This window comes from Anomaloglossus baeobatrachus, chromosome 11 (genome assembly GCF_048569485.1).
Source record: "Anomaloglossus baeobatrachus isolate aAnoBae1 chromosome 11, aAnoBae1.hap1, whole genome shotgun sequence".
NCBI lineage: Eukaryota > Metazoa > Chordata > Amphibia > Anura > Aromobatidae > Anomaloglossus > Anomaloglossus baeobatrachus.
Window position 1 is genome coordinate 63,873,717 of NC_134363.1, and position 24,956 is coordinate 63,898,672.

Below are 24,956 nucleotides of genomic sequence, written 5' to 3' on the forward strand. Positions count from 1 at the left end.
GCTAAAAACATTATTTATTATTATTTTGTTGTAAGTTGGAAATTGAAAAAGAATCACATTATGAAAAGGGACATTGGTTAAGCTGGGAAGCATCAAATCCTCGAATCTGATATTTTGTACGTTGCAGTTATTAATAAACTGCAGATAAGACTACAATGACTTTGCACGTTCTGGCCACTTATTCCGTTGTCTCCTGGCAGCAGTGATGATTCAGTGGACACACATGGGCCGGTATCGTCAGGACTGACTGGCCCTGAGTGGGAGGACATTAAGTTGCCCGGCATGGAATCCAGTTTGTGTTTGTTAGTCCTGCTGTTAACATAGAAACTGTTTTGCGCTTGGGTGATTCTTTCTCAGTCGTCCCATTGTCTAAGTTTATAGATGCTTGAAATTGGGGGTGGCGCACAACTTTAATGGGTTTCCTGTAATACTGATAGTGCGTGGAGACTGAAATTCTCTTTTAGAAGAGACTTGTAATCTTCAACTACATTAGCTGTGGTGTTTTCTTATAGGAAAAGTCCACATTTTTAAGTTGGTTTCACTGGGAAATGTAAATTTCTTTCAGTTTCACCCACAATTCTTGTTTGATCAGTGTAGAGACCACCAATGTGACCCAGACAATACAACGCTTTTATCCAAATTGCCCCCTGTGATGTTCAATCTACTACTCCCAATGAGACTCCTGTTTGGTGTCAGTCAAGTTTATTTTAATCACTAGCTGTAGTACCCCGCGTTGCCCGGGATAGTAACTGTATCTCTCCATCTCTCTCTGTCTCTGTTTCTCTCTGTCTGTCTCTCTCCACCTCTCTCTATATGTCACTCTCTGTCGCTCTTCTTGTCTGCCTCTCTCTCTTTCTGTCTCCCAGTTTCTCTCTTTGTCACTCTCTGTCTCTTCCTGTCTGCCTCTCCCTCTCTGTCTGTGTTTCTCCCTCTCTCTCCCCCCTCTCTGTCTCTCCCTTTATTTGTCTCGTTATCTGTTTCTGTCTCTCTGTCTCTCCGTCTGCCTCTCTCTCTCATTGTATGCCTCTTTCTCTTTCTGTTTCTTTGTCTCTTTCTCTGCCTCTCTATTCGTCTGTCTCTCTCCATCTCTCTCTGTATGTCACTGTCTATTTCTCTGTCTGACTCTCTCCCTGTTTGCCTCTCTCTCTGTCTATCCATTTCTCTCTCTGCCTCTCTCTGTCTCTCTCTGTGTCTGCCTCTATCTCTGTTTCTCCCTTTCTCTCTCTCTCTGTCACAATCTGTGTCTTTTCTCTGTCTCTTTATCCATTCTCTCTCTGTCTTTCTCTTTCTGTCGCTCTCTCTTTGTCTGTCTCTTCCTTTCTGCCTCTCTCTGTCCGTTTCTCTCTGTCTGACTCTCTCCGTGTCTGTCTCTGTCTGTCTGCCTCTCTGTCTCTATCCATCTCTCCATCGAAATCATATTACCTCACACATAAGCTTCTCATACTAAGAATGTCCTTCGTTGCCTCTTCGTTGTCTCTTTATCCATCTCTCTGTCTTTCTCTGTCTCTCCGTGTCTGTCTCTCTCTGTCTTTCTCTTTCTCTCTGTCTCCCCACCAATACCATATTATTTCACACAAGCTTCTTACACTAAGAATGTCCTTCGTTGCCTATAGCAACCAATCACAGCTCCTATTAATGACCTGTAGCTCCCAGCTCCATTGACTTTAATGGAGGCAGATTTTTTAACGAATAACTAACTCACAGGGTTAAATTTTCCCATCAAAACATAGTCTATGACATTCCCTGAGTCACATGGGGTGTCTGTGCAAAATTTTGTGAATGTAAATGTGACGGTGCAGATTCCTTTAGCGGACATACACACACACATACATACACACACACACACACACACACTCAGCTTTATATATTAATGAATTAATGACTATTACACAAAATCTGATTTTTGTTTCTCAATTCTAAGCAATATGTTTACAAGTTAATACCAGAATAATAATGGATGAAACAGGTTAGATTAGTGTCAGGAGGGGGCAGAGAAAGGTGCGACTGTGACTCAAGTGTAAACATTCGGAGGCTTTATAAAGAAACCTTGCTAATTTGACTAATCAGATTGCTATTTAATTAGTTTGTTGTGCATTCCTGGCAAATACGTCAGATTAACGGAGCTTTATAAAACATTCATCGTTTGTTGTTCCCAGTAGGAATCATTCAAAATGTTAGCAAATATTCATTAAAATCTCCAGTCACCAAAATAGCCCTAAATATTGATTATCTAGTCAAGCGATTATGGAAAATACTCTAACGTTTTCAGATTTACTTTCCAATAAACTGCAATGCAGAGAGCAATAAGAAGGCGAGAGGGACAACAGAATCGCTGGTAGCCCACAGGACGTCGATAATTTTATCACATTACTCTCACATTTCTGAAGGGATGGAAAACTGCAGCACATTTAGTGCAAAAAATACTGAGGTTTTGCGGTAATTTTGGAAAACAGTGACACAATGCAGACACAATATCTGAAACCAGTGTTATGTCAGTGATATCTGTCACACAGTGTATATCGTCTAAAATAATGATATAGGAATACATTGGAACTAAATACACATTTTTCTATGATACATGGGGCTTAATTTTTTATGTCACTTTTATATTTTTTTTCTTGCTAATATTGAGGAAAAATGTAAAAAAATAAAATAAAATAGGATGAATGTGTCTATTTTTCAAATGGTATGACCACAAAGGACTGCTAAAAAATATTTTAGATTGTGTTTCCTTTTCTATAAAAATGTATTATTTTCCTATACTTGGCATATTTTTATTTTTTTTAATAGAGGAGGGCTATAAATAGTGTTTCAGACTGGTGTTTTTGTTTTTTTTTAAATTATTTTTCCATTTATCTTGCACACGGTCTTAAAATACCTTTGTGAGGCATTGAAACTATTAATACATTATTTTATTGCTGATTTCCACTGTAACTGGGGCTGGTATATTAGCACCAGTTACAAGAGAATATCATGGGTGGGCTAGCTGGGAGAACTAAACTGGCGCTAAGACTGGGATCCCTGCACTCACCCGCAACCCAGGGGTACACTTAAGGGTAGTAAGGTCTGGTGCCCCAGCATGTTCCTGTCTCTTATTTATGTCCTGACCTAACCCCCAGACAGACAGACACACACACACACACACACACACACACACACACACACACCCCTGAGGTGGGCAGGAGACCCCGATATAACCCCACTCCCAAAAAGACACAGAGGGGGGAAGAACTGAAACTTATTCACTCTGCAAACAACCACAAAGGCAATACAATAAGGCAAAGGGGAAAATAAAATATATATTGGAAGAAGTAACACACACCAAGGAACACTTCCACTCCACACTAGCAACAAATAGGAGGTCAGCAAAGAGAATCGCCAAGGACACCAGATATTTGCAAAAGTACGAACAGATGCTATCATCAGTGATCTCCTAACAAACTCCTTAGCTGTGGATGGTAATCAGCAACCTGACTTAGAACAGTCGCACACTGCTCAGAGAAGGATTAACTCCTATACAGCTGGGAGCAGTGGACACAACTCAGCTGATGCCCGGCAGAGCTGAGCATAAAAGAGAAACCAGGTTACCTGTCGGACTCTGCAATGTGAACAAGATCCAATGCCGTTGCTTTAATCCGCAAGTGCAAGCCTGGACAGTGCATGACAGAGAAATTCCATTTCCAGGCTGCATAGCAGAGCTGACTGGGTCTCAAAACCCAGCAGCTCCTGTTCTCTCCCTGCACCCAGTGATCACATGATCACTGGGTCCGGCGGAAGAAGCGCCATCCTGCTTCATAATCTGTATACACTGCATTGTGTTCACCATGATTAGGAAGGCAAATATTATAATAAATCATATTTATGTTCTCTGTGGGAAGTCTGGCTGTGTCTCACAATCATTTGAAATCTGCTTACGATGCAATTAATTTTTACAACATCACTACAGGGTGAAGTATGGCCCTCCCGGACATTAATAGTCTATGGGCAGTCCAGAAGTAATTAATATTAATGTCACCAGAGTAGTGTAAGAAGGCAAACAAAATGTATACTCACCTCCCATACTGCCATCGCTACGCCACACTCTATACTGTCTCACCCGCTGGTTGACTCAGACGTCATACAGTATGATCCCTCACTGGATGTTGATGCCAGGAGCTGAGTAAAAGTTTTTTGTTTTCTTGCCTCACTCTGTGCCCATTAAGATGAACTTATCTATATATATAATTGCCTTATTCTGTCTGTCTGTCTGTCTGTCTGTCTGTCTGTCATGCTCCGAAATTGTGTCCTTACGGGGACACAAAGCTGATTGGCCGCTGGGCTCGCCATGGCCCCGCCCCCCCACACGGATTGGCCTCTCGCCCCGGCTCTCTGCAGGCCCCGCCCCCCTCACGCAATGCACGCTCGCTGTGGCCCAACTGACACGGGGCTCCGATTCCCAGGTGAGTACACACACATCAGATCACACACACCTCACACATCACATCACATCCACACATCACATCCACACATCACATCCACACATCACATCCACACATCACATCCACACATCACAACATGCTGGGATATCACTTGCTTCTACACCGGCTCCGTCAGGATCCCGGCAGCGCCAGACATAACCTTGCGATGCTGGGATCTTAACGGAGGCCGTGAAAGCTGGTAACCATTATACACATCGGGTAACTAAGGTCCCTTAGTTACCCGATGTGTATCATAGTTACCAGTGTACACCGGCTCACACTCACTCTCATACACACCTCACACACATCACATCGCATCCACACATCAAGGTCCTGCAGCTGCGGAACATACATAACATAACAGCACACACACACACACAAATCAGATCACACTCACTCACACACACACATCACATCGCATCCAAATACTCACAACATCCTGGGATATCGCTTGCTTCTCGGCGGCGATATTGTGCTGTGAGCTTCCAGGACCTGACGGAGGATCACATGGCCAGAAGCATGTGATATCCCCGGAAGTTGTGAGTATCAGCGCGTATGTGCAATATCGTCAGTGTCTGTGTGTGTGAGTGGATGCGATCGGGTGTGTGTGAGTGGATGCGATCGGGTGTGTGTGAGTGGATGCGATCGGGTGTGTGTGAGTGGATGCGATCGGGTGTGTGTGAGTGGATGCGATCGGTTGTGTGTGTGAGTGGATGCGATCGGTTGTGTGTGTGAGTGGATGCGATCGGTTGTGTGGGTGAGTGGATGCGATCGGTTGTGTGGGTGAGTGGATGCGATCGGTTGTGTGGGTGAGTGGATGCGATCGGGTGTGGGTGAGTGTCGGCAGAGGAGCACGGCGTGCTGGAGGAGGCTGGGAGCAGAGAGGCTGATCTTGGGGAAGGCTGGGAGGGGGAGGCTGATGCTGAGGGAGGCTGGAAGGAGAGAGGCTGAGCAAACGTGCTCCATCCGCCATACTGCGCACTCCCCATCGTGCTGCATCCCCCATGCTGCGCACTCCCAAACGTGGTCCATCCGCCATGCTGCGCACTCCCAAACGTGGTCCATCCGCCATGCTGCGCACTCCCAAACGTGCTCCATCCGCCATACTGCGCACTCCCAAACGTGCTCCATCCGCCATACTGCGCACTCCCCATCGTGCACCATCCGGCATGCTGCGCACTCCCAAGCGGATGGAGCATGATGGGGGGTGCGCAGCATGGCGGATGGAGCACGTTTGGGAGTGCGCAGCATGGCGGATGGAGCACGTTTGGGAGTGCGCAGCATGACGGATGGAGCACGTTTGGGAGTGCGCAGCATGACGGATGGAGCACGTTTGGGAGTGCGCAGCATGCCGGATGGTGCACGATGGGGAGTGCGCAGTATGGCGGATGGAGCACGTTTGGGAGTGCGCAGTATGGCGGATGGAGCACGTTTGGGAGTGCGCAGCATGGCGGATGGAGCACGTTTGGGAGTGCGCAGCATGGCGGATGGACCACGTTTGGGAGTGCGCAGCATGGCGGATGGAGCACGTTTGGGAGTGCGCAGCATGGCGGATGGAGCACGTTTGGGAGTGCGCAGCATGGCGGATGGAGCACGTTTGAGAGTGCGCAGCATGGCGGATGGAGCACGTTTGGGAGTGCGCAGCATGCCGGATGGTGCACGATGGGGAGTGCGCAGTATGGCGGATGGAGCACGATGGGGAGTGCGCAGCATGGCGGATGGAGCACGTTTGGAAGTGCGCAGCATGGCGGATGGAGCACGTTTGGGAGTGCGCAGCATGGCGGATGGACCACGTTTGGGAGTGCGCAGCATGGCGGATGGACCACGTTTGGGAGTGCGCAGCATGGCGGATGGAGCACGTTTGAGAGTGCGCAGCATGGCGGGTGGAGCACGTTTGGGAGTGCGCAGCATGGCGGATGGAGCATGATAGGGGGTGCGCAGCATGGCGGATGGAGCACGTTTGGGAGTGCGCAGCATGGCGGATGGAGCACGTTTGGGAGTGTGCAGCATGGCGGATAGAGCACGATGGGGAGTGCGCAGCATGGCGGATGGAGCACGTTTGGGAGTGCGCAGCATGGGGGATGCAGCACGATGGGGAGTGCGCAGTATGGCGGATGGAGCACGTTTGGGAGTGCGCAGCATGGCGGATGGACCACGTTTGGGAGTGCGCAGCATGGCGGATGGAGCACGTTTGGGAGTGCGCAGCATGGGGGATGCAGCACGATGGGGGGTGCGCAGCATGGGGGATGGAGCACGATGGGAGGTGCACACCTCCCCCCAACACACACACACACGCGCACTGCACAACACACACACACTAGGAATCACAAACAACGCCCTACACAGACACCCACACACACAGACAACGCTGCACACACAAATATACGCACATACTGCACAACACACACATTGCTCAAAACATACCTCCCCCCAAAACACACCACACACACACAAACCGCACAACACACACACACACACAACGCTACAGACACACAGCGCTCCACAAACAACGCAACACACGCAACACACATACAACACCGCTCTCACCCCCCGCGACACTCAGAACATGTACAGCGCCCTACACAAACACTTGGTAACTACACACAACAACATCTATATATATATATATATATATATATATATATATATATATATATATAACAAAAATCATACATGAACTACACAATACGTAAATTCTAGAATACCCGATGCGTAGAATCGGGCCACCTTCTAGTCTATATATATAATTGCCTTATTCTGTCTGTCTGTCTGTCTGTCTGTCTGTCATGCTCCGAAATTGTGTCCTTACGGGGACACAAAGCTGATTGGCCGCTGGGCTCGCCATGGCCCCGCCCCCCCACACGGATTGGCCTCTCGCCCCGGCTCTCTGCAGGCCCCGCCCCCCTCACGCAATGCACGCTCGCTGTGGCCCAACTGACACGGGGCTCCGATTCCCAGGTGAGTACACACACATCAGATCACACACACCTCACACATCACATCACATCCACACATCACATCCACACATCACATCCACACATCACATCCACACATCACAACATGCTGGGATATCACTTGCTTCTACACCGGCTCCGTCAGGATCCCGGCAGCGCCAGACATAACCTTGCGATGCTGGGATCTTAACGGAGGCCGTGAAAGCTGGTAACCATTATACACATCGGGTAACTAAGGTCCCTTAGTTACCCGATGTGTATCATAGTTACCAGTGTACACCGGCTCACACTCACTCTCATACACACCTCACACACATCACATCGCATCCACACATCAAGGTCCTGCAGCTGCGGAACATACATAACATAACAGCACACACACACACACAAATCAGATCACACTCACTCACACACACACATCACATCGCATCCAAATACTCACAACATCCTGGGATATCGCTTGCTTCTCGGCGGCGATATTGTGCTGTGAGCTTCCAGGACCTGACGGAGGATCACATGGCCAGAAGCATGTGATATCCCCGGAAGTTGTGAGTATCAGCGCGTATGTGCAATATCGTCAGTGTCTGTGTGTGTGAGTGGATGCGATCGGGTGTGTGTGAGTGGATGCGATCGGGTGTGTGTGAGTGGATGCGATCGGGTGTGTGTGAGTGGATGCGATCGGGTGTGTGTGAGTGGATGCGATCGGTTGTGTGTGTGAGTGGATGCGATCGGTTGTGTGTGTGAGTGGATGCGATCGGTTGTGTGGGTGAGTGGATGCGATCGGTTGTGTGGGTGAGTGGATGCGATCGGTTGTGTGGGTGAGTGGATGCGATCGGGTGTGGGTGAGTGTCGGCAGAGGAGCACGGCGTGCTGGAGGAGGCTGGGAGCAGAGAGGCTGATCTTGGGGAAGGCTGGGAGGGGGAGGCTGATGCTGAGGGAGGCTGGAAGGAGAGAGGCTGAGCAAACGTGCTCCATCCGCCATACTGCGCACTCCCCATCGTGCTGCATCCCCCATGCTGCGCACTCCCAAACGTGGTCCATCCGCCATGCTGCGCACTCCCAAACGTGGTCCATCCGCCATGCTGCGCACTCCCAAACGTGCTCCATCCGCCATACTGCGCACTCCCAAACGTGCTCCATCCGCCATACTGCGCACTCCCCATCGTGCACCATCCGGCATGCTGCGCACTCCCAAGCGGATGGAGCATGATGGGGGGTGCGCAGCATGGCGGATGGAGCACGTTTGGGAGTGCGCAGCATGGCGGATGGAGCACGTTTGGGAGTGCGCAGCATGACGGATGGAGCACGTTTGGGAGTGCGCAGCATGACGGATGGAGCACGTTTGGGAGTGCGCAGCATGCCGGATGGTGCACGATGGGGAGTGCGCAGTATGGCGGATGGAGCACGTTTGGGAGTGCGCAGTATGGCGGATGGAGCACGTTTGGGAGTGCGCAGCATGGCGGATGGAGCACGTTTGGGAGTGCGCAGCATGGCGGATGGACCACGTTTGGGAGTGCGCAGCATGGCGGATGGAGCACGTTTGGGAGTGCGCAGCATGGCGGATGGAGCACGTTTGGGAGTGCGCAGCATGGCGGATGGAGCACGTTTGAGAGTGCGCAGCATGGCGGATGGAGCACGTTTGGGAGTGCGCAGCATGCCGGATGGTGCACGATGGGGAGTGCGCAGTATGGCGGATGGAGCACGATGGGGAGTGCGCAGCATGGCGGATGGAGCACGTTTGGAAGTGCGCAGCATGGCGGATGGAGCACGTTTGGGAGTGCGCAGCATGGCGGATGGACCACGTTTGGGAGTGCGCAGCATGGCGGATGGACCACGTTTGGAAGTGCGCAGCATGGCGGATGGAGCACGTTTGAGAGTGCGCAGCATGGCGGGTGGAGCACGTTTGGGAGTGCGCAGCATGGCGGATGGAGCATGATAGGGGGTGCGCAGCATGGCGGATGGAGCACGTTTGGGAGTGCGCAGCATGGCGGATGGAGCACGTTTGGGAGTGTGCAGCATGGCGGATAGAGCACGATGGGGAGTGCGCAGCATGGCGGATGGAGCACGTTTGGGAGTGCGCAGCATGGGGGATGCAGCACGATGGGGAGTGCGCAGTATGGCGGATGGAGCACGTTTGGGAGTGCGCAGCATGGCGGATGGACCACGTTTGGGAGTGCGCAGCATGGCGGATGGAGCACGTTTGGGAGTGCGCAGCATGGGGGATGCAGCACGGTGGGGGGTGCGCAGCATGGGGGATGGAGCACGATGGGAGGTGCACACCTCCCCCCAACACACACACACACGCGCACTGCACAACACACACACACTAGGAATCACAAACAACGCCCTACACAGACACCCACACACACAGACAACGCTGCACACACAAATATACGCACATACTGCACAACACACACATTGCTCAAAACATACCTCCCCCCAAAACACACCACACACACACAAACCGCACAACACACACACACACACAACGCTACAGACACACAGCGCTCCACAAACAACGCAACACACGCAACACACATACAACATTGCTCTCACCCCCCGCGACACTCAGAACATGTACAGCGCCCTACACAAACACTTGGTAACTACACACAACAACATCTATATATATATATATATATATATATATATATATAACAAAAATCATACATGAACTACACAATACGTAAATTCTAGAATACCCGATGCGTAGAATCGGGCCACCTTCTAGTATAGTAATAAAGAACCCTTGTACTATAAATTGTGTGTAAATAGTATAAAACCATGACAAAAAAAATTACACAAAATAAGTCTACAGGAATACAGAACTCAACTATTTCTATGGGTAGAGATTTCTGCCATTAAGTGAATTAGACTGAAGATGTCAGCATATTCCTCAATTATTCAAATTGTCTCTCCAGTAAAGGAGACAAACTCTAGCACAGCGCCACCTATTGGAAGTAGCGATCCTAAAAGTCACAAGTGGATTTTCGACAATCCTCAATTATTGTCATGTAGTGATGTGGTCTGAAATGAAGGAATTTATAGCAAGAAAATGCACCAATTACTATTGACCTTTGTGGTCACTGAGGGGTGAGATCTGGGGGATGGTAGGAAGAGAGCACAGTATACATCCAATATACAAATGTCCTAGAAAAATAAAAAGGAACAGAATTCAATGCATGTTTCGCAGTTATTTCTTAGAGTCTTCTTGCAGTTGCTCCATAGTTAATGGTCATATTTGGCTTTATTATTTGTATTTTAATTAGTTATCATACATTGATTTTATTAGCCTTTCATGGGACTTTAGGAGGTGATTCATACTGCATAAACTACTTAATGGGAATCTGTCAGCATGTTTTTGCTACATCATACATCAGTTGATTTCTTTTCCTGAGGAAGGAGACGGATGTCTCTGAAACGCGTAGGAATTGTCAAATAAAAAGGAAATCTTTTAATTTACACGCATCAGTGGTTTTTAGCGCGGCATAAACCCGGTCTTCTCTTCTACCTGTGTGATACAAAATTCCTCTCCCGAGGCTGCAGCTAAACCACCGGGCACTCACAGGCTATCATAAGGGGTTGTGACTGGCACAACCTCACCAGGTGAGTGCTTCTTTGTCTTGTTTGTCCACCCTCATACCGGGTAAGACACTATCTCGCTTTTTCCCCCCTACAGTTTTGCTACATCATCTGAGAACAGCATGATGTAGGCAAAGAGACCCTGAATCCAATGACGTATCACTTAGATTACTGGCTGCAGCCATTTTGACACAACCACAGTTTTAAGATTTAGCCATGTAGGAGAGCTGAGAGAGCTGTCCCCGCCCACACCGGGCTCTATATAGAGATTGTATATTGACAGTGAGAAGGGGGCATGCCGGACTGCTGTGCACATGATATTGTAGTCCGAGCAATGATGTGCTGCTGGGTAAACAAACATAGCAAATAAACAACAGACCGGACCTTGACAAGACAGTCATCCCTGAATTGTATGTTTCAACCCTTGCAGCATGCTGCATTCAGATTACATAGTAAAAACATGCTGACAGATCACTTTTAGAACAGGAATGGAGAGTTGTCAAATCTACTACCCTACAATTCCCTTATACATATATTACCTGACATGGAAGAATAACTATTATTTTCCTTCTGTTATTCTTTTAGAAATACGAGGAGATGGCGTATGCACAGCACCTGCTCATTTTTTGCTTGGCATCTTATTTGAAGGAAGGATTGGCTCATAATTCAAGTGTGCCGCCTAACCCAGCAAACTTTTCCGTGCTTCCAACTGGCTGTGGTCAGGACGTGAAATCTCTTTACTTTGCTCTTTGTGACCTTACAGCCGCCTGGGGCATTGTGCTTGAAGCAGTGACCTCCTTAGGCATTCTTTGTACACTGGCTTTAGGATTAATTTTTGTGGCACTTGCCCCTTCAGTCTCTCAGGATGCGCGCAAGGGTACCCTAGCCCTTAACTTTCTGTTTCTGGTCGGGGTCCTAGGTTTATTTACATTAGTTTTTGCATTTATCGTTGCCCCCAGTTCCACGGTCTGCATAGTCCGAAGGTTTTTGTTTGGCGTTTTATTCGCCCAGTGTTTCGCCTGTCTGGTTGCACATTCGGTCCGGCTCAACTACCTAGCGCTTCGGAACAAAGGTCCGGGTGGGTGCCTGGTGTTTCTCCTGGCAATTGGACTTTTTTTGGTAGAAGCTGTTATTAATGTGGAATGGCTGCTCATTACTAACGTGCGTCAAACACTCCAGGATTCCGAGTCTTCTGGACCTCCGTGTAGCATAACCAATGAAGATTTTGTGACGGCTTTGGTCTACGTCATGCTCCTCATTGTAGCATCGCTGGTCATCCCTTGCCCAGTGCTGTGCGGACACTACTTACAATGGAAACGTCATGGAAGACACATTGTACTAACAGCATTTTTCTCACTTCTCATCTGGATAGCATGGATTATAATGTATCTGTACGGCAATGGGAGGCTACAGCGCCCCTCCTGGGATGATCCGGTACTGGCTATTGCTTTAGCATCGAATGCCTGGGTTTTTGTGTTGTTTTATATCATCCCACAGTTAATGGAAATGACACGATCTGGATACAAATATGACGACGACACCCTTAATATACTGAAGAGGAATTCTGACATCCCACAGTCCATAGTAATGGAAAACAGAGCATTTTCAATGGATAATCTGGATGCGGCTGAGTCTGTCATCTCTAGGCATGAACAAGGTGAGCTTATCAAAGGAAATCTGTCACCAGGTTTTCCTACCCCATCTGAGACAGCAAGATGTAGGGGCAAAAACCCTGATTTCAGTGATATTTTACCAACTTTACTGTTTTCTCCAGTTTTAAGAGCTGCAGATCTATCAGATATCTGAATGCTGATCCATGTATGAAACCGCCTACACCACTGATTGGCAGCTTTCTGCCTATGCACAGCGTACACAGAAAGCTGCCAATCAGTGGTGGGGGTGTCATTGGACTACATGGTAGCAGCTTTTTCTAAACCTCTACAGTTAATTTCCTCTTGATAAAACAGATATGGGATTAATCTGCAGGTTAATAGCATTCTGATGCTGTGTGGCGGCCATACTGTCAACCTTTTGAGGTTTTTGAGTTATTAATGTCTTGCATGTCTCCTGGATGATGGCTGGTTTGATAAATATCATCCATTTCTAGAGCATAACTAGAGAAAAAGACATGGACCGCACTTCTAAAAATCATCAGTTGATCCAGTGCCACTAGGCAAAAATTTAAATATCTGAACATGAGTTTCTTGGTTTAACATTCTGATCAGACTGTATGAAGCCCATTAGCGGCATTAGATCAACTGATGATTTTTGGAGGTGTGGTTCATGTCTTTTTCTCCAGTTATGCCATCATCCTTTACTGCTTGATCTTCCAGGCTATGGGGCATGCAGTGCACAAAACATTCGGTCTTCATTACACATTTCCCCTCCATGTCTCTCTTTTAGTGTCTGTGACGTTAGGTGCGCGGCCAGAAATTCTGTGGCTGCATTCTGCCTGCCTCCTCTCACTAAACATTTTTCACCCTTCTGTAGGCCTGTCTCCAATTTTGATATGCACAGGTGCTGGAGATTTAAATGCCGTATTAGAAACCAAAGAAGGGTGAAACAGTGGAGAGATGGCAGGCAGAATGCGCAGGATTTCTGGCCGTGCACCTGACATCACAGAGACATTGAGGAAGGTAAGAGGAGGAGGAATCTTGTATAATGGAGAGCGGAGGCACGCTTATCTTCTAGGCAGCGCACGCCCCATAGCCTAGAAGATCAAGCAGTAAAGGGAGATATTTATTGAACCAGTTATTATCCAGGAGGCATACAAGACATTAATAAATCCTAAACCTCAAGAGGGTGACAGTACGGCAGCCACACAGCGTCAGAACACTATTAACCTGCGGATTAACTCCATATCTGTTTTATCACGCCCCATAGCCTGGAAGATTAAAGCTATAAAATATGATTTTTACTGAAGAAGCCATCACAGGTGTGACTAATTTCTCTCCATACAACCTGTATGCCCTAGTTAATAAATAAAAAACCTCAAAAGGTTGACAGATTCCCTTTAAAAGAGTGAAGATTGACTTGTTATATCATCAATTGGCGCTCACGATGGTCAGAGCCTGCCCAGTGTTATCTTTATATTTCACTCTGACAAGCATCCCACGCACATTAGATATTACTATTAGGGATGATCGAATACCTCAAATATTCGGCTTCGCGAATATCCAACGAATAGTCGCCGCTATTCGAATATTCGATGCGCAATGTAAATCTATGGGAAGCCCGAATAGTTCCGAATAGTTGTTATTCAGGTTTCCCATAGACTTACATTGTGCATCGAATATTCGCGAATAGTCGAATAGCGGCGATTTATTCGGAAAATATTTGCGAAGCCGAATATTTGAGGTATTCGATCATCCATAATTACTATGCAAAATCCTACGTTCTCCGGGCTCGCATTTTCTCTATGCGACTGATTAAGCATGGAGGACATAGGCAAGCAGGTAACTTATGTCTATGGACGCCTTTATTTATTCCATATGGTTTCCCAGTATATAAGTTTCTAGGCTTTAACACACAAATTAAATCATTCTGCCCTCTCTGGCAGGTTCTTAAGAGCCTTGCTAATAAATATGATTTACGATCTGCTAATAAAGTAGCTAGTAATTAGCTAGTAACATTACTATCCTTATGTATTCTGTAATTTACTAATTGCAGGTTCTGAAATAACACCACTATTACTTTGTCTACACTAAGTAGTTCCTACGACATTCAAAGTGTCTCTGCCTAATATAAAAAAGGTTTAAGAGTGCAATTAGTTACATAGTTACTTAGGTTGAAAAAAGACCTGGGTCCATCTAGTTCAACCTTCCTCCACCAGGCAGCAATAAGATTTACGGGACCCCAGTCTAGGCCCCACATTGGTAGTCCATGGCCACCGGAACAGAGTCTTGAGAACGTCTTCCTACTTTCCAGCATCTTCGACACCTCTACCATCTAGAAGGCCTGGTTTGATATTGTTGAAATCTGAAACACCCATGACACTGCGCCAGGCTTACTAGTCCGATCGCACATCCTATATCTTTCCAAAATGAATGCAAAAGACACTCGAGGGGGCATGTTTTAGACCTACCACTGCAAATCCCATGCCAAGGCAGAATCAAGAGGAAAGGAAATCCGATCTGAAAAGAAGAGGCTTTGGGCAAATGGAAGGCACCAATGCGATGATATTCTGGATTATGAAAGGATCATTAAAAAAAAGCATATAAAACTGACTTGTAAAAGAAGAAAACCTGTAAGAAAAATCAAGGTGTTAGCACAAAATCTAATACTCTAAAGCCTGCTTTACACGTTCCAATTTCGCGCACGATATCGTAGGCGATTTGCAACGCCCCCATCGTATGTGCAGCACGTTCAATTTGTTGAACGTGCCGCACATACGATTAACCCCCATCACACGTACTTACCTTCCATACGACCTCGATGTGGGCGGCGAACGTCCACTTCCTGGAGTGGGAGAGACGTTTGGCGTCACATCGACGTCACGCGGCAGCCGGGAAATAGAAGCGGAGGGGCGGAACTGAGCGGGACGTAAACATCCCGCCCACCTCCTTCCTTCCGCATTGTGGGCTGGGAGCCGCAGGACGCAGGTGAGATCTGTTCATCGTTCCCGGGGTGTCACACACTGCGATGTGCGCTACTCCGGATACGATGAACAATGTGACGTTCAACTCGTCAGGAATGAACGACATGCATGCGATGAACGTTTCTTCGTTTAATTGCAATTGCATGTCGCTGTCACACGCTACAACATACCTTACGATGCCGGATGTGCGTTACTTACAACGTGACCCCGCCGACACATCGTAAGATATCTTGTAGCGTGTAAAGCAGGCTTAATACTGCATCTGATAAGTATGATCTGAATATCTTCATAGGAAATGGATATCAATTAGTAATAAAGTATAATAATTAATAGCTATATTACCACTATTACTTTTTATTATAAATTAGTTTTTTCATCAATGTTGCAGTAAAAAATGGCAGCCTCCTGATAATCGCTCTGATCAGAAATATATTTGTTATGGGGAAGAGTTAAAGGGAAACGGTCAACAGTTTTGAGCAGGATGAATTCCAGGGATGTGTCACTTACTGGGCTGTGTTCTGTTGTTTCAGTACAATCATTGTTTTATCAGCAGGAGATTATAACTACAGGACTAGGTGCCTTGTGGTCCAACCATGCCCCAGCACTGATTAGCAGCCAATCAGTGGTGTGGGCGGGGTTATGCAAAGCTCAGCACAAATCTGCGGCAGAGAAAACGGTGATTGTCACATAACTGCTGCTGCACCCAGGAAACTAAGTGATACCTCGCTGGAATCAGGAGGATCTCTGTCCCTGCATCATGCTGCTTTCAGATTAGGTAGCAAAAACCTGTTGACAGATTCCCTTTAAGATATCATACATGTATCGCACTCCCCCCATATAAAGGGCCAGCTCCGCAGTGGGGGTATGCAATAACTCAGTGGTAAATGAGTTAAGGAAGACAACTTTTATGGTTTCTGTAACATCCAACCCCAAAAATATTAGGCCCTTGAGGACATCAATTCCGTTACACTCATTTCTGACTCTTATTTTATTAGACTCTTCCAAACAACTTTCCCATAATGTTGTGCAAGGTCGTACACTGGTTTACATGGATATATACTGTACATAATGATATAATTGTAATACTTATGGCCAATTTCTCTTCCAACTAAATGCAACATGACAATGTCATTTACTAAAGTTGTTTTTCTTTATTTCTTAACTAGACAAACCAATTTCTCCATACAGTAATTATACTGGACTTTATCCCACTCTAAATCTGCACCCTGGGGTAAGTTTTAGCTAAAAAATATCGACAGTATAAACTTTCTTTTTAATCTTTGTTTTGTTTATTAAAGATGGAAATAAAAAGTCTCAAATATCCTGAATCAAAGCAAACCTGTTGTGATAGTATTTTGCCTGAAAGTAACAGATTATCGCCACCTGCTGGTAATGATGGGTGGTTATTTACCGATGGTGTTCTCGGTTGCATCATTACTAGTTTGCGTGCACCTATATGTCATTTTTCCTATGACCCATCAATGTTGGAGATCTCTAGCCCTAGGGAAAAGACAAAGTGAACAGCATGTAATGATGTGTTCACAGAAAAGACTGTGTGCAGATTACCAATGAGAAGAAACAAAGTTTTTGAAAAGTCTTAAGAATGGTGGAGAATTTGGAGAGTTTCTGCTCCAATAGCTTCTTAAAAGCACTGTGTGCACATAGCCTAAAGGTGTACTAATGGTGAGTTATCTTCAGGAGTTTTTGAAGAACTTTTTGATAAATTGGGGCCATGTTTTGTTTGTTTTTTAGAGTTTCTGCTCTAAAACCTCCTGAGACAAACTCAATGTGAACACCCTAAGGCATTGTTCCTACGGAAGAAAGTAACTGCGGATTTTGCTATGGAAAACCCGCGGATTTTCTTGATGTTCCAGTTAAATTCGCGGGTTTACGCAAGTTTAGACACTCTCCATGTTATCCTATGGGATTTGGGGAGTGGTGTATCAATGCTGCGGTTTTTGTGGCTGCGGAAAATGCTGCGGATTTCACGCAGCCGCACATAACTGCATATCAATTATTCATGCGGAAATATCTACGGAATTCCTGCCTTTCCACTATGGAGATACAGGGCGTGAAATCCGCAGGAATTCCGCACCGTTTCCACAGGTTTACCGCAACAATTCCGGGGAATTGCTGCGTGAACCTGCGAAATACCTGCAGAAAAGTCCGCAGTTACTTTCTCTTGTGGGCACATGGCCTAAAGGGTACTTTACACGCTGCGATATCAGTACCGATATCGCTAGCGAGCGTACCCACCCGCGTCGGTTGTGCGACACGGGCACATCGCTGCCCGTGGCGCACAACCTCGCTTACACCCGTCACACGGACTTACCTTACCTGCGACGTCGCTGTTGCCGGCAATCTGCCTCCTTTATAAGGGGGCGGTTCGTGCGGCGTCACACGACAGCCGTCCAATAGCAGAGGAGGGGCGGAGATGAGGGGCAGGAACATGCCGCCCACCTCCTTCCTTCCTCATTGCGGGCAGCCGCAGGTAAGATGTTCGTCGCTCCTGCGGTGTCACACATAGCGATGTTTGCTGCCGCAGGAACGATGAACAACATCGCTACTTACCAGACGATTTTTGGTAAATGAACGACCTCTCATTTACCAACGATTTTTGTCTCTTTTGCGATCGTTTAAGGTCGCTCCTGCCTGTCACACACTGCGGTGTCGCTAACGACGCAGGATGTGCGTCACAAACACCGTGACCCCGACGATATATCGTTAGCGATGTCGCAGCATGTAAATGGCCCTTTAGGCTAAGTGTAGACAGAATTTTTTGATTTAGTCAAGACCCATGAGCTTTTCAAGTGGAAACCACCTACAGAAACATTCCTTCTTTGGAGGAGTTTTTGGAGGAGTTTTGTGTTTCCTGAAGAGGTTCTGAAGAGTTTTTGAAACTTTTGTTTGATTGGACAATGCCTATTTTGAATCAGATTTCATCATGAGCCACTTAAAAAATGTGTCAAGCACTTCTTTTTTTTTTACCAGACAGTTTTCAAAAATGGAAGAGAAAAAAAATACGCTTACAACACTGAACAAATGAAAAGCAAAGAGGTTTTTAGAAAAGAAACGAATAAGTCTTTCTAGCGGTTTTTACTATGTGTAGATGGCATTTTTTTCAGCATCCTGAAAAATCACTGCAAAACTACCTAAAAAAAAATGGGACATTGTGCACAGCAATGTCAAGACAACACCGCTGTGCACATATATAATATAATAATATTCATTTATATAGCGCTATTAATTCCATAGCGCTTTACATACAACAGCAACACTGTCACTGTCCCTGTTGGGGCTCATAATCTAAGGTCCCTATCTGTATGTCTTTGTGGTGTGGGAGATAACCAGGGAACCCAGAGGAAACCCACGCAAACACGGGGAGAACATACAAACTCCTTGCAGATGTTGTCCTTGGTGGGATTTGAACCCAGGACCCCAACGCTTCAAGACTGCAGTGCTAACCACTGAGCCACCGTGCCGCCCTGTTCCGTCTTTTGTTTCCACCTTCACGGCTTCAGCGTTTGGAAACCGTGGAGCGGTTAAAATATGTAAAACGTAATTTTGGGGGCGACTTCCGCTCGGAAGCGGCCCTCTCTCTTGATAGAAGATATAAAGAACTGACAGTAGTAATTCCTCTACGAAAAATAGTGCTAAACTTTTGGGGGCACTGCTTCAGGAAAAACTTCTGGCAGCTCCATCATCTGATTTTGTGTGTACATAGCCTTTAGGTGATTTTTGTGGCCTTTGTTTTGGGTGGGGGAAGATCAGCTCCAATAAACTGTCTATAGAGAGCCTAAAAGGAGCCATGCTGCCCTAATTTCAAGTGGCATGGCTTAGTGACCAACGTCTGTATTCTAAACATCCATGTTTTAAGGCTCATTTGGTCATCCATATAGATTGGTTTGATCTTGGACGGCAATGCTCAGAATGGCCACAGGTCTCCTGACTGGAATATGAAAGCTAGAAAAAATATATACAGCTGCACTCTGAAATGCTGCAACATGCAAAGTTTGAACATAGGAATTTTGGAACTGCATTACTGCTACAGGAACTATGTTTGAAAGGAGAAGATATTTAGCGCTATAACATTGTCACAGGAACCAGATGACAAGACTGGGACACCCAAGCTTACCCTCAGACTACAGACCCTGCTCTGTCCCTCAGCTCAGAGGTACGCTTGATGGTAGTGAAGCCTGAGTCGCCAGTGTGACCCTAACTCCTGTCCAAGGCCTGATTTAACTTCCCTCTTCCACCTGAGGGGTGAGCAAGGACCGCAAACACAAACGCCACAACAGGAACAGGGAAAAAACTAAAAACTCATACACTCGTCAATCAACCACAAAGGAGAGACTAAACGTGCACAGGGGAAAACAACATAAAAGGGGGGGGGGGGGGGGTGGAGTAAACAGACAACTGGGAAACTTTCACATCATACAGTAAGCATACCACGGACTGCCGCAGTCAGCACCAATGCTGCAGCCAACACAGCAAGTAGCAGAGAGGGCTACTCCAGCTCCTTACACCTCCTGGCCAAGCTTCCAACTGAATGAAAATAATTGGTGCCATCTGCTGGAAGCAGAGGGTATATATGGGGCCTGGAAGTGATCAAAACTGCAAACAACTGACCAGGAGTCAGGAGCTGCTGGAAAGCAAACTGATATTAACCCTTTCTTCCCAAAGGAAAGGGAATACATTTAATTAGCATAGTCTCACAAGGTAAAGTGAGACTCTAACCCAGAACCTGTCGCAAAACTCCACAACAGAGAGACAATTGTGACAAACATTAAATGCAGGAATTTTGGAACTGCATTATTGCCATTGAAACTATGAATAAATGAGACACTTAGCGCACAAATTGGCCAATTCATGATCGCTCAACAGCCAGCGACAAGGCGTATCTCTTTGCTGCCAGTCTAATCTAAAACAGCTCTATTCAGGCTAATAACCTATAATTACATAGGCAGATAGGATCAAGCAAAATTGACGACTCCCTGGCTGAAAGGAGAAGTGCTTATTCTTTCTAATATAGTTCCTATAGCAGTAATGCAGTTCCAAAATTCCTATGTTCTATGTTTCCATTGAAGAGTGCTGCTGCATATATTTTTGTAATTGTAGTGAATTTTCAGCTTGCACCTATTCACACCTGTCTGTTTGGAGGTAATGGTCATTCTTATATATTTTTTTTGAAACATGACAGCTTCATATATTTATATATGGCTGTGGCGCTCTGAAAATTCGTGCATTGCAGTCCGAGAACTGAACAATGTGAACAGAATAAGCCCTTATGCTGAATGCCTTTGTTTCAGGGAAAAAAAGTTGAACGCGTAGCTGGGGACAGGATGAGTAGTCCAATAGGTATGTCTATCTTTAAAGAGGACCAACCACTAGGATTTTCATATATAAACTAAAGCCAGTGCTATACTGGCGCTATCATGATGATTCTAAACATACCTCTAGTTGTGAGATCGGATTTATACTTTCTGAAATATAGGCAAGTAAAGCTTGTGAAATTCACTGTTACTTGATTGATAGCAGCTACAGAATATCTAATAGGTGGGTCGGGTTTTGATAATTATTCCCACGCATGTCTCCCTGCCTGTCCTTCCTCCCCCCTCTCCCTCGTTCCTCCACCTGTAATAACAGAGACAGAGGCAGGAAGGACAGGAGGGCAGACAGGGGCAGGAATAACTAGCAAAACCCGGCCCACCTATTAGATATTATGTAGCTGCTATCAATGAAATAACAGTGCATTTCACAAACTTTACTTGCCTATATTTCGGGAACTATACATCTGATCTCACAACTAAAGGTATGTATAGAATCAGCATGATAGCGCCAGTATAGCACTGGCTTTAGGTTATATAGGAAAATCCTGGTGGTTAGTCCTCTTTAACAGTCTGAGCCGAAGAGGAAAAACCAATGATAAGTGGACTGTGATTTGAACACCACGTTTCACACTAAAATATGGATGATTAGTGTGCAGGAGTCAATCTCTGATTCATGCTGTAGTGATTCGGGCAAAATGAAGTATCTGACGTGTTCCCTTAAGAGTGTGCCATGTACGTACTATTTATAATATAACTGTTATGTATGCAAATATTAATGACTTCCCTCTCCCCCAGGACATGGAAACTGTGAGCCACATCCCATTACATATACCGCGGATTTCAATGGAACCTTGGCGTTACCATCTATGAAGTTGGGCCACATTGACATAAAGATCGGCAGAAGAAGACATAACGATCGAGAAGACCACTCCATGGTCACACACTATTCAACAGATCCCTCACAAACTCCACAATAACACTTGTAGGTGTAACTGGACTGTTTATATCTCGAGGGAGACAAAATGAATTTTATCACAAGTTCTGCTATCAATTCTTTCCAACACTGTAAATATTTAATAGGGCTACATTACATTTTAATCATTCTTAGTCTGATTTACTGTTTCCTACTTGCCAAACAGTCCTCCTGAGCCTTCATTAACCAACCTGTAAACAATTCAAAAGGACAAATGTTTACTCGCTGCGCACAACGCAGCAAACATCAAATCAGGTCTGGTCACTAAACTCTACCACAAAAGGAAGGTGTCAAGACAAATGCATCGGCACTAAACTTACTAATGATACTGATGGAGTGCAGAGTCAATTAAATGTATCGTACGCCGGGGATCCAACCACATGATTGCCATCTTGTTTTATCATCTTGTTCATTTGTTGATTTTAAAATTAATGGTAAAAAGTCTATAAAGTAACAATGGAGTAATTGATTTAGTTGTCTAAGGGGTGAGCAGGATGGGAATTGAGATGAACGTTGGTAATTGCATTCAAGTTTTTTCCTCTACAATGGCTCGACCAAATATATCACTGCCATCATCTCTTCGTCTGTTATAATCGTAGTTGGCAGTATTATAATGTGATGATCCATCCTTGAAACATGTCCAAATGCTGCAGTGAGATATCGGATTACCAGACCTAGCGGATCTTATAAATGGAAGAAAACACTGAGTGGAGACTGACTTCACACATCACGTAGCAGACACTGAGACTGCTGTATATATATATCACATAGGATACAGACTGCTGTGTACACATCACATAGGATACAGTGAGACTGCTGTATATACATCACATAGGATACACTGACTGCTGTGTATATATCCCATAGGATACAGTGAGACTGCTGTATATACATCACATAGGATACACTGACTGCTGTATATATATCCCATAGGATACAGTGAGACTGCTGTATATACATCACATACGATACACTGAGACTGCTGTATATACATCACATAGGATACACTGAGGTTGTTATATATAAATTCACAAGCAGCATGTTTGTTTAGGAACGTTTTACTCCAGTCCTATGAAATTGCAGGCTTCCATTGTGATTAATACAACCGATAGTAAGGGGTTATCTGAGACATTGGTTCTTTTACAGGTAAGTAGTTGCTAACTACCAGCCTGTTTTACCAAGTGACAGTCTTTATTTAAAAGCAGTCATGGTGCGCTCCTACAGGTGATACATGACCTCGACAGAGAAGCTTCTTCTCTTCCATCATGCTCTATCGATGAGGCTTCACTGCAAAACTGCGAAGAGATGATTTTCAATGAGAATGAAGTCGGCAGTGGCGCCTTGTTGACATAGCTACCCGGAAAATAAGGCGCTGCTCTTGTTGAGATGAGATCAAATGAAGTAAGAGTCCCTGTCTGAGCTGGAAGATATCATTACAGGGCAGAACAGTCAACAACTACCTGCCGGTAAGTTCTTCGCTCCATGGGAAAAATAACTGCTATGTTCACACACTGCGTTTTTTTACCTGCGTTTTTGGTCCGTTTTTGCTGCAGAAATTTCTTGAGAAATTCTTGTAACCTTTCTGTAGACATTCCCCAGCAAAACCTATAGCAAAAAAAATTAGCTGTGCACACACTGCGTTTTTTTCTTAAGAAAATTCTTTCAGTAGATTTTCTTAAGAAAAAGAATGAGCATGTCACTTCTTTTCTGCAGCTAACTGCGTTATTTGCCATAGATAATTGGCACAATAACGCAGGGAGCAACCAGCGGTAAAAACGCACCGAAAACGCACCAAAAACGGACCGAAAACGCGGCAAAAACGCAGGTGCGTTTTTGGTGCGTTTTTTAACACAGGTGCACTAATCCTTCACTCTTAAGAAATTTCTTAAGAAATTTTCTTCAGAAAAATCATTTTTCTAGTGTGAACATAAATGTCCTGGATATACCCCTTTAAGTCACAGAAATATCCACAAATCTTCTGTGTGTGAACATACCCTAATTGTACCCATCAAACATCTTTGTTAAAAGGGTTGTGTAATCACAGCTGCCATTATTGTGACACTCTACAGAATTCATGTTTATTGTAATTAACATGCAATGATTTAGCTTCAAAATGCAAAAACTCAGAATGCAATTGTGACTATATAGAAGCCAACTTTAGCTTTTGCTGGTATATTCATAACATATATGTCCACCACAAATTTTGTAAGGTACAATAATAAAGCGTTATATTTTCTATCTGTTCACATTATCGGAATATATAATTATTAATAATAATAATAATAATAATAAATGTATTCATTTATATAGCGCTATTAATTCCACAGCGCTTTACATAAATGGTTCACTAACACTGTCCCCATTGGGGCTCACAATCTAGGGTCCCTATCTGTATGTCTTTGGAGTGTGGGAGGAAACCGGAGTACCTGCAGGAAACCCACGCAAACACGGGGAGAACATACAAACTCCTTGCAGATAGTGTCCTTCGTGGGATTTGAACCCAGGACCCGAGCGCTGCAAGACTGCAGTGCTAACCACTGAGCCACCGTGCCGCCCAATCAAGTAGGTCTGATCCCCATACACGAAAACTCGGCCCCTAAGAGATGCAACAGGCCAGATCCTATTATTATTATTATAGCGCCATTTATTCCATGGCGCTTTACATGTGAAAGGGGTATACATAATAGGGACAAGTACAATAATCATAAACAATACAAGGCACAGACTGGTACAGAAGGAGAGAGGACACTGCCCGTGAGGGTTCACAGTCTACAATGGATGGGTGAGGATACAGTAGGTTAGGGTAGAGCTGATTGTTCGGCGTTATATCAGACTGAGGGTTACGGCAGGTTGTAGGCTTATCGGAAGAGGTGGATCTTCAGGTTCCTTCTGAAGCTTGTCAAGGTAGCTGAAAGTCTGATATGTTGTGGCAGAGCATTCCAGAGTATGGGGGAGGCACGGGAGAAATCTTGAATGCGATGGTGGGAAGAGGAGATAAGGGGGCAGGAGAGAAGAAGATCTTGTGAGGATCGGAGGTTATGTGCAGGTAAGTACCGGGAGACT

At 45.6% G+C, this 24,956-nt stretch overlaps 1 protein-coding gene across 1 annotated transcript in view; it reads left to right on the forward strand.

Annotated features, from left to right (window-relative positions):
- LOC142257212 (G-protein coupled receptor family C group 5 member C-like) overlaps positions 1–24,111 on the forward strand; it is a 38,749-nt gene extending 14,638 nt beyond the window's left edge. The window contains exons 2-4 of the mRNA XM_075329357.1: positions 11,579–12,650; positions 16,757–16,821; positions 21,716–24,111. Coding sequence (XP_075185472.1) covers positions 11,591–12,650; positions 16,757–16,821; positions 21,716–21,790 — 1,200 coding nt within the window. The 5' untranslated portion in view covers positions 11,579–11,590 and the 3' untranslated portion in view covers positions 21,791–24,111. The remainder of the gene's footprint in view (positions 1–11,578; positions 12,651–16,756; positions 16,822–21,715) is intronic.
- The last annotated feature ends 845 nt before the right edge of the window (positions 24,112–24,956 follow it).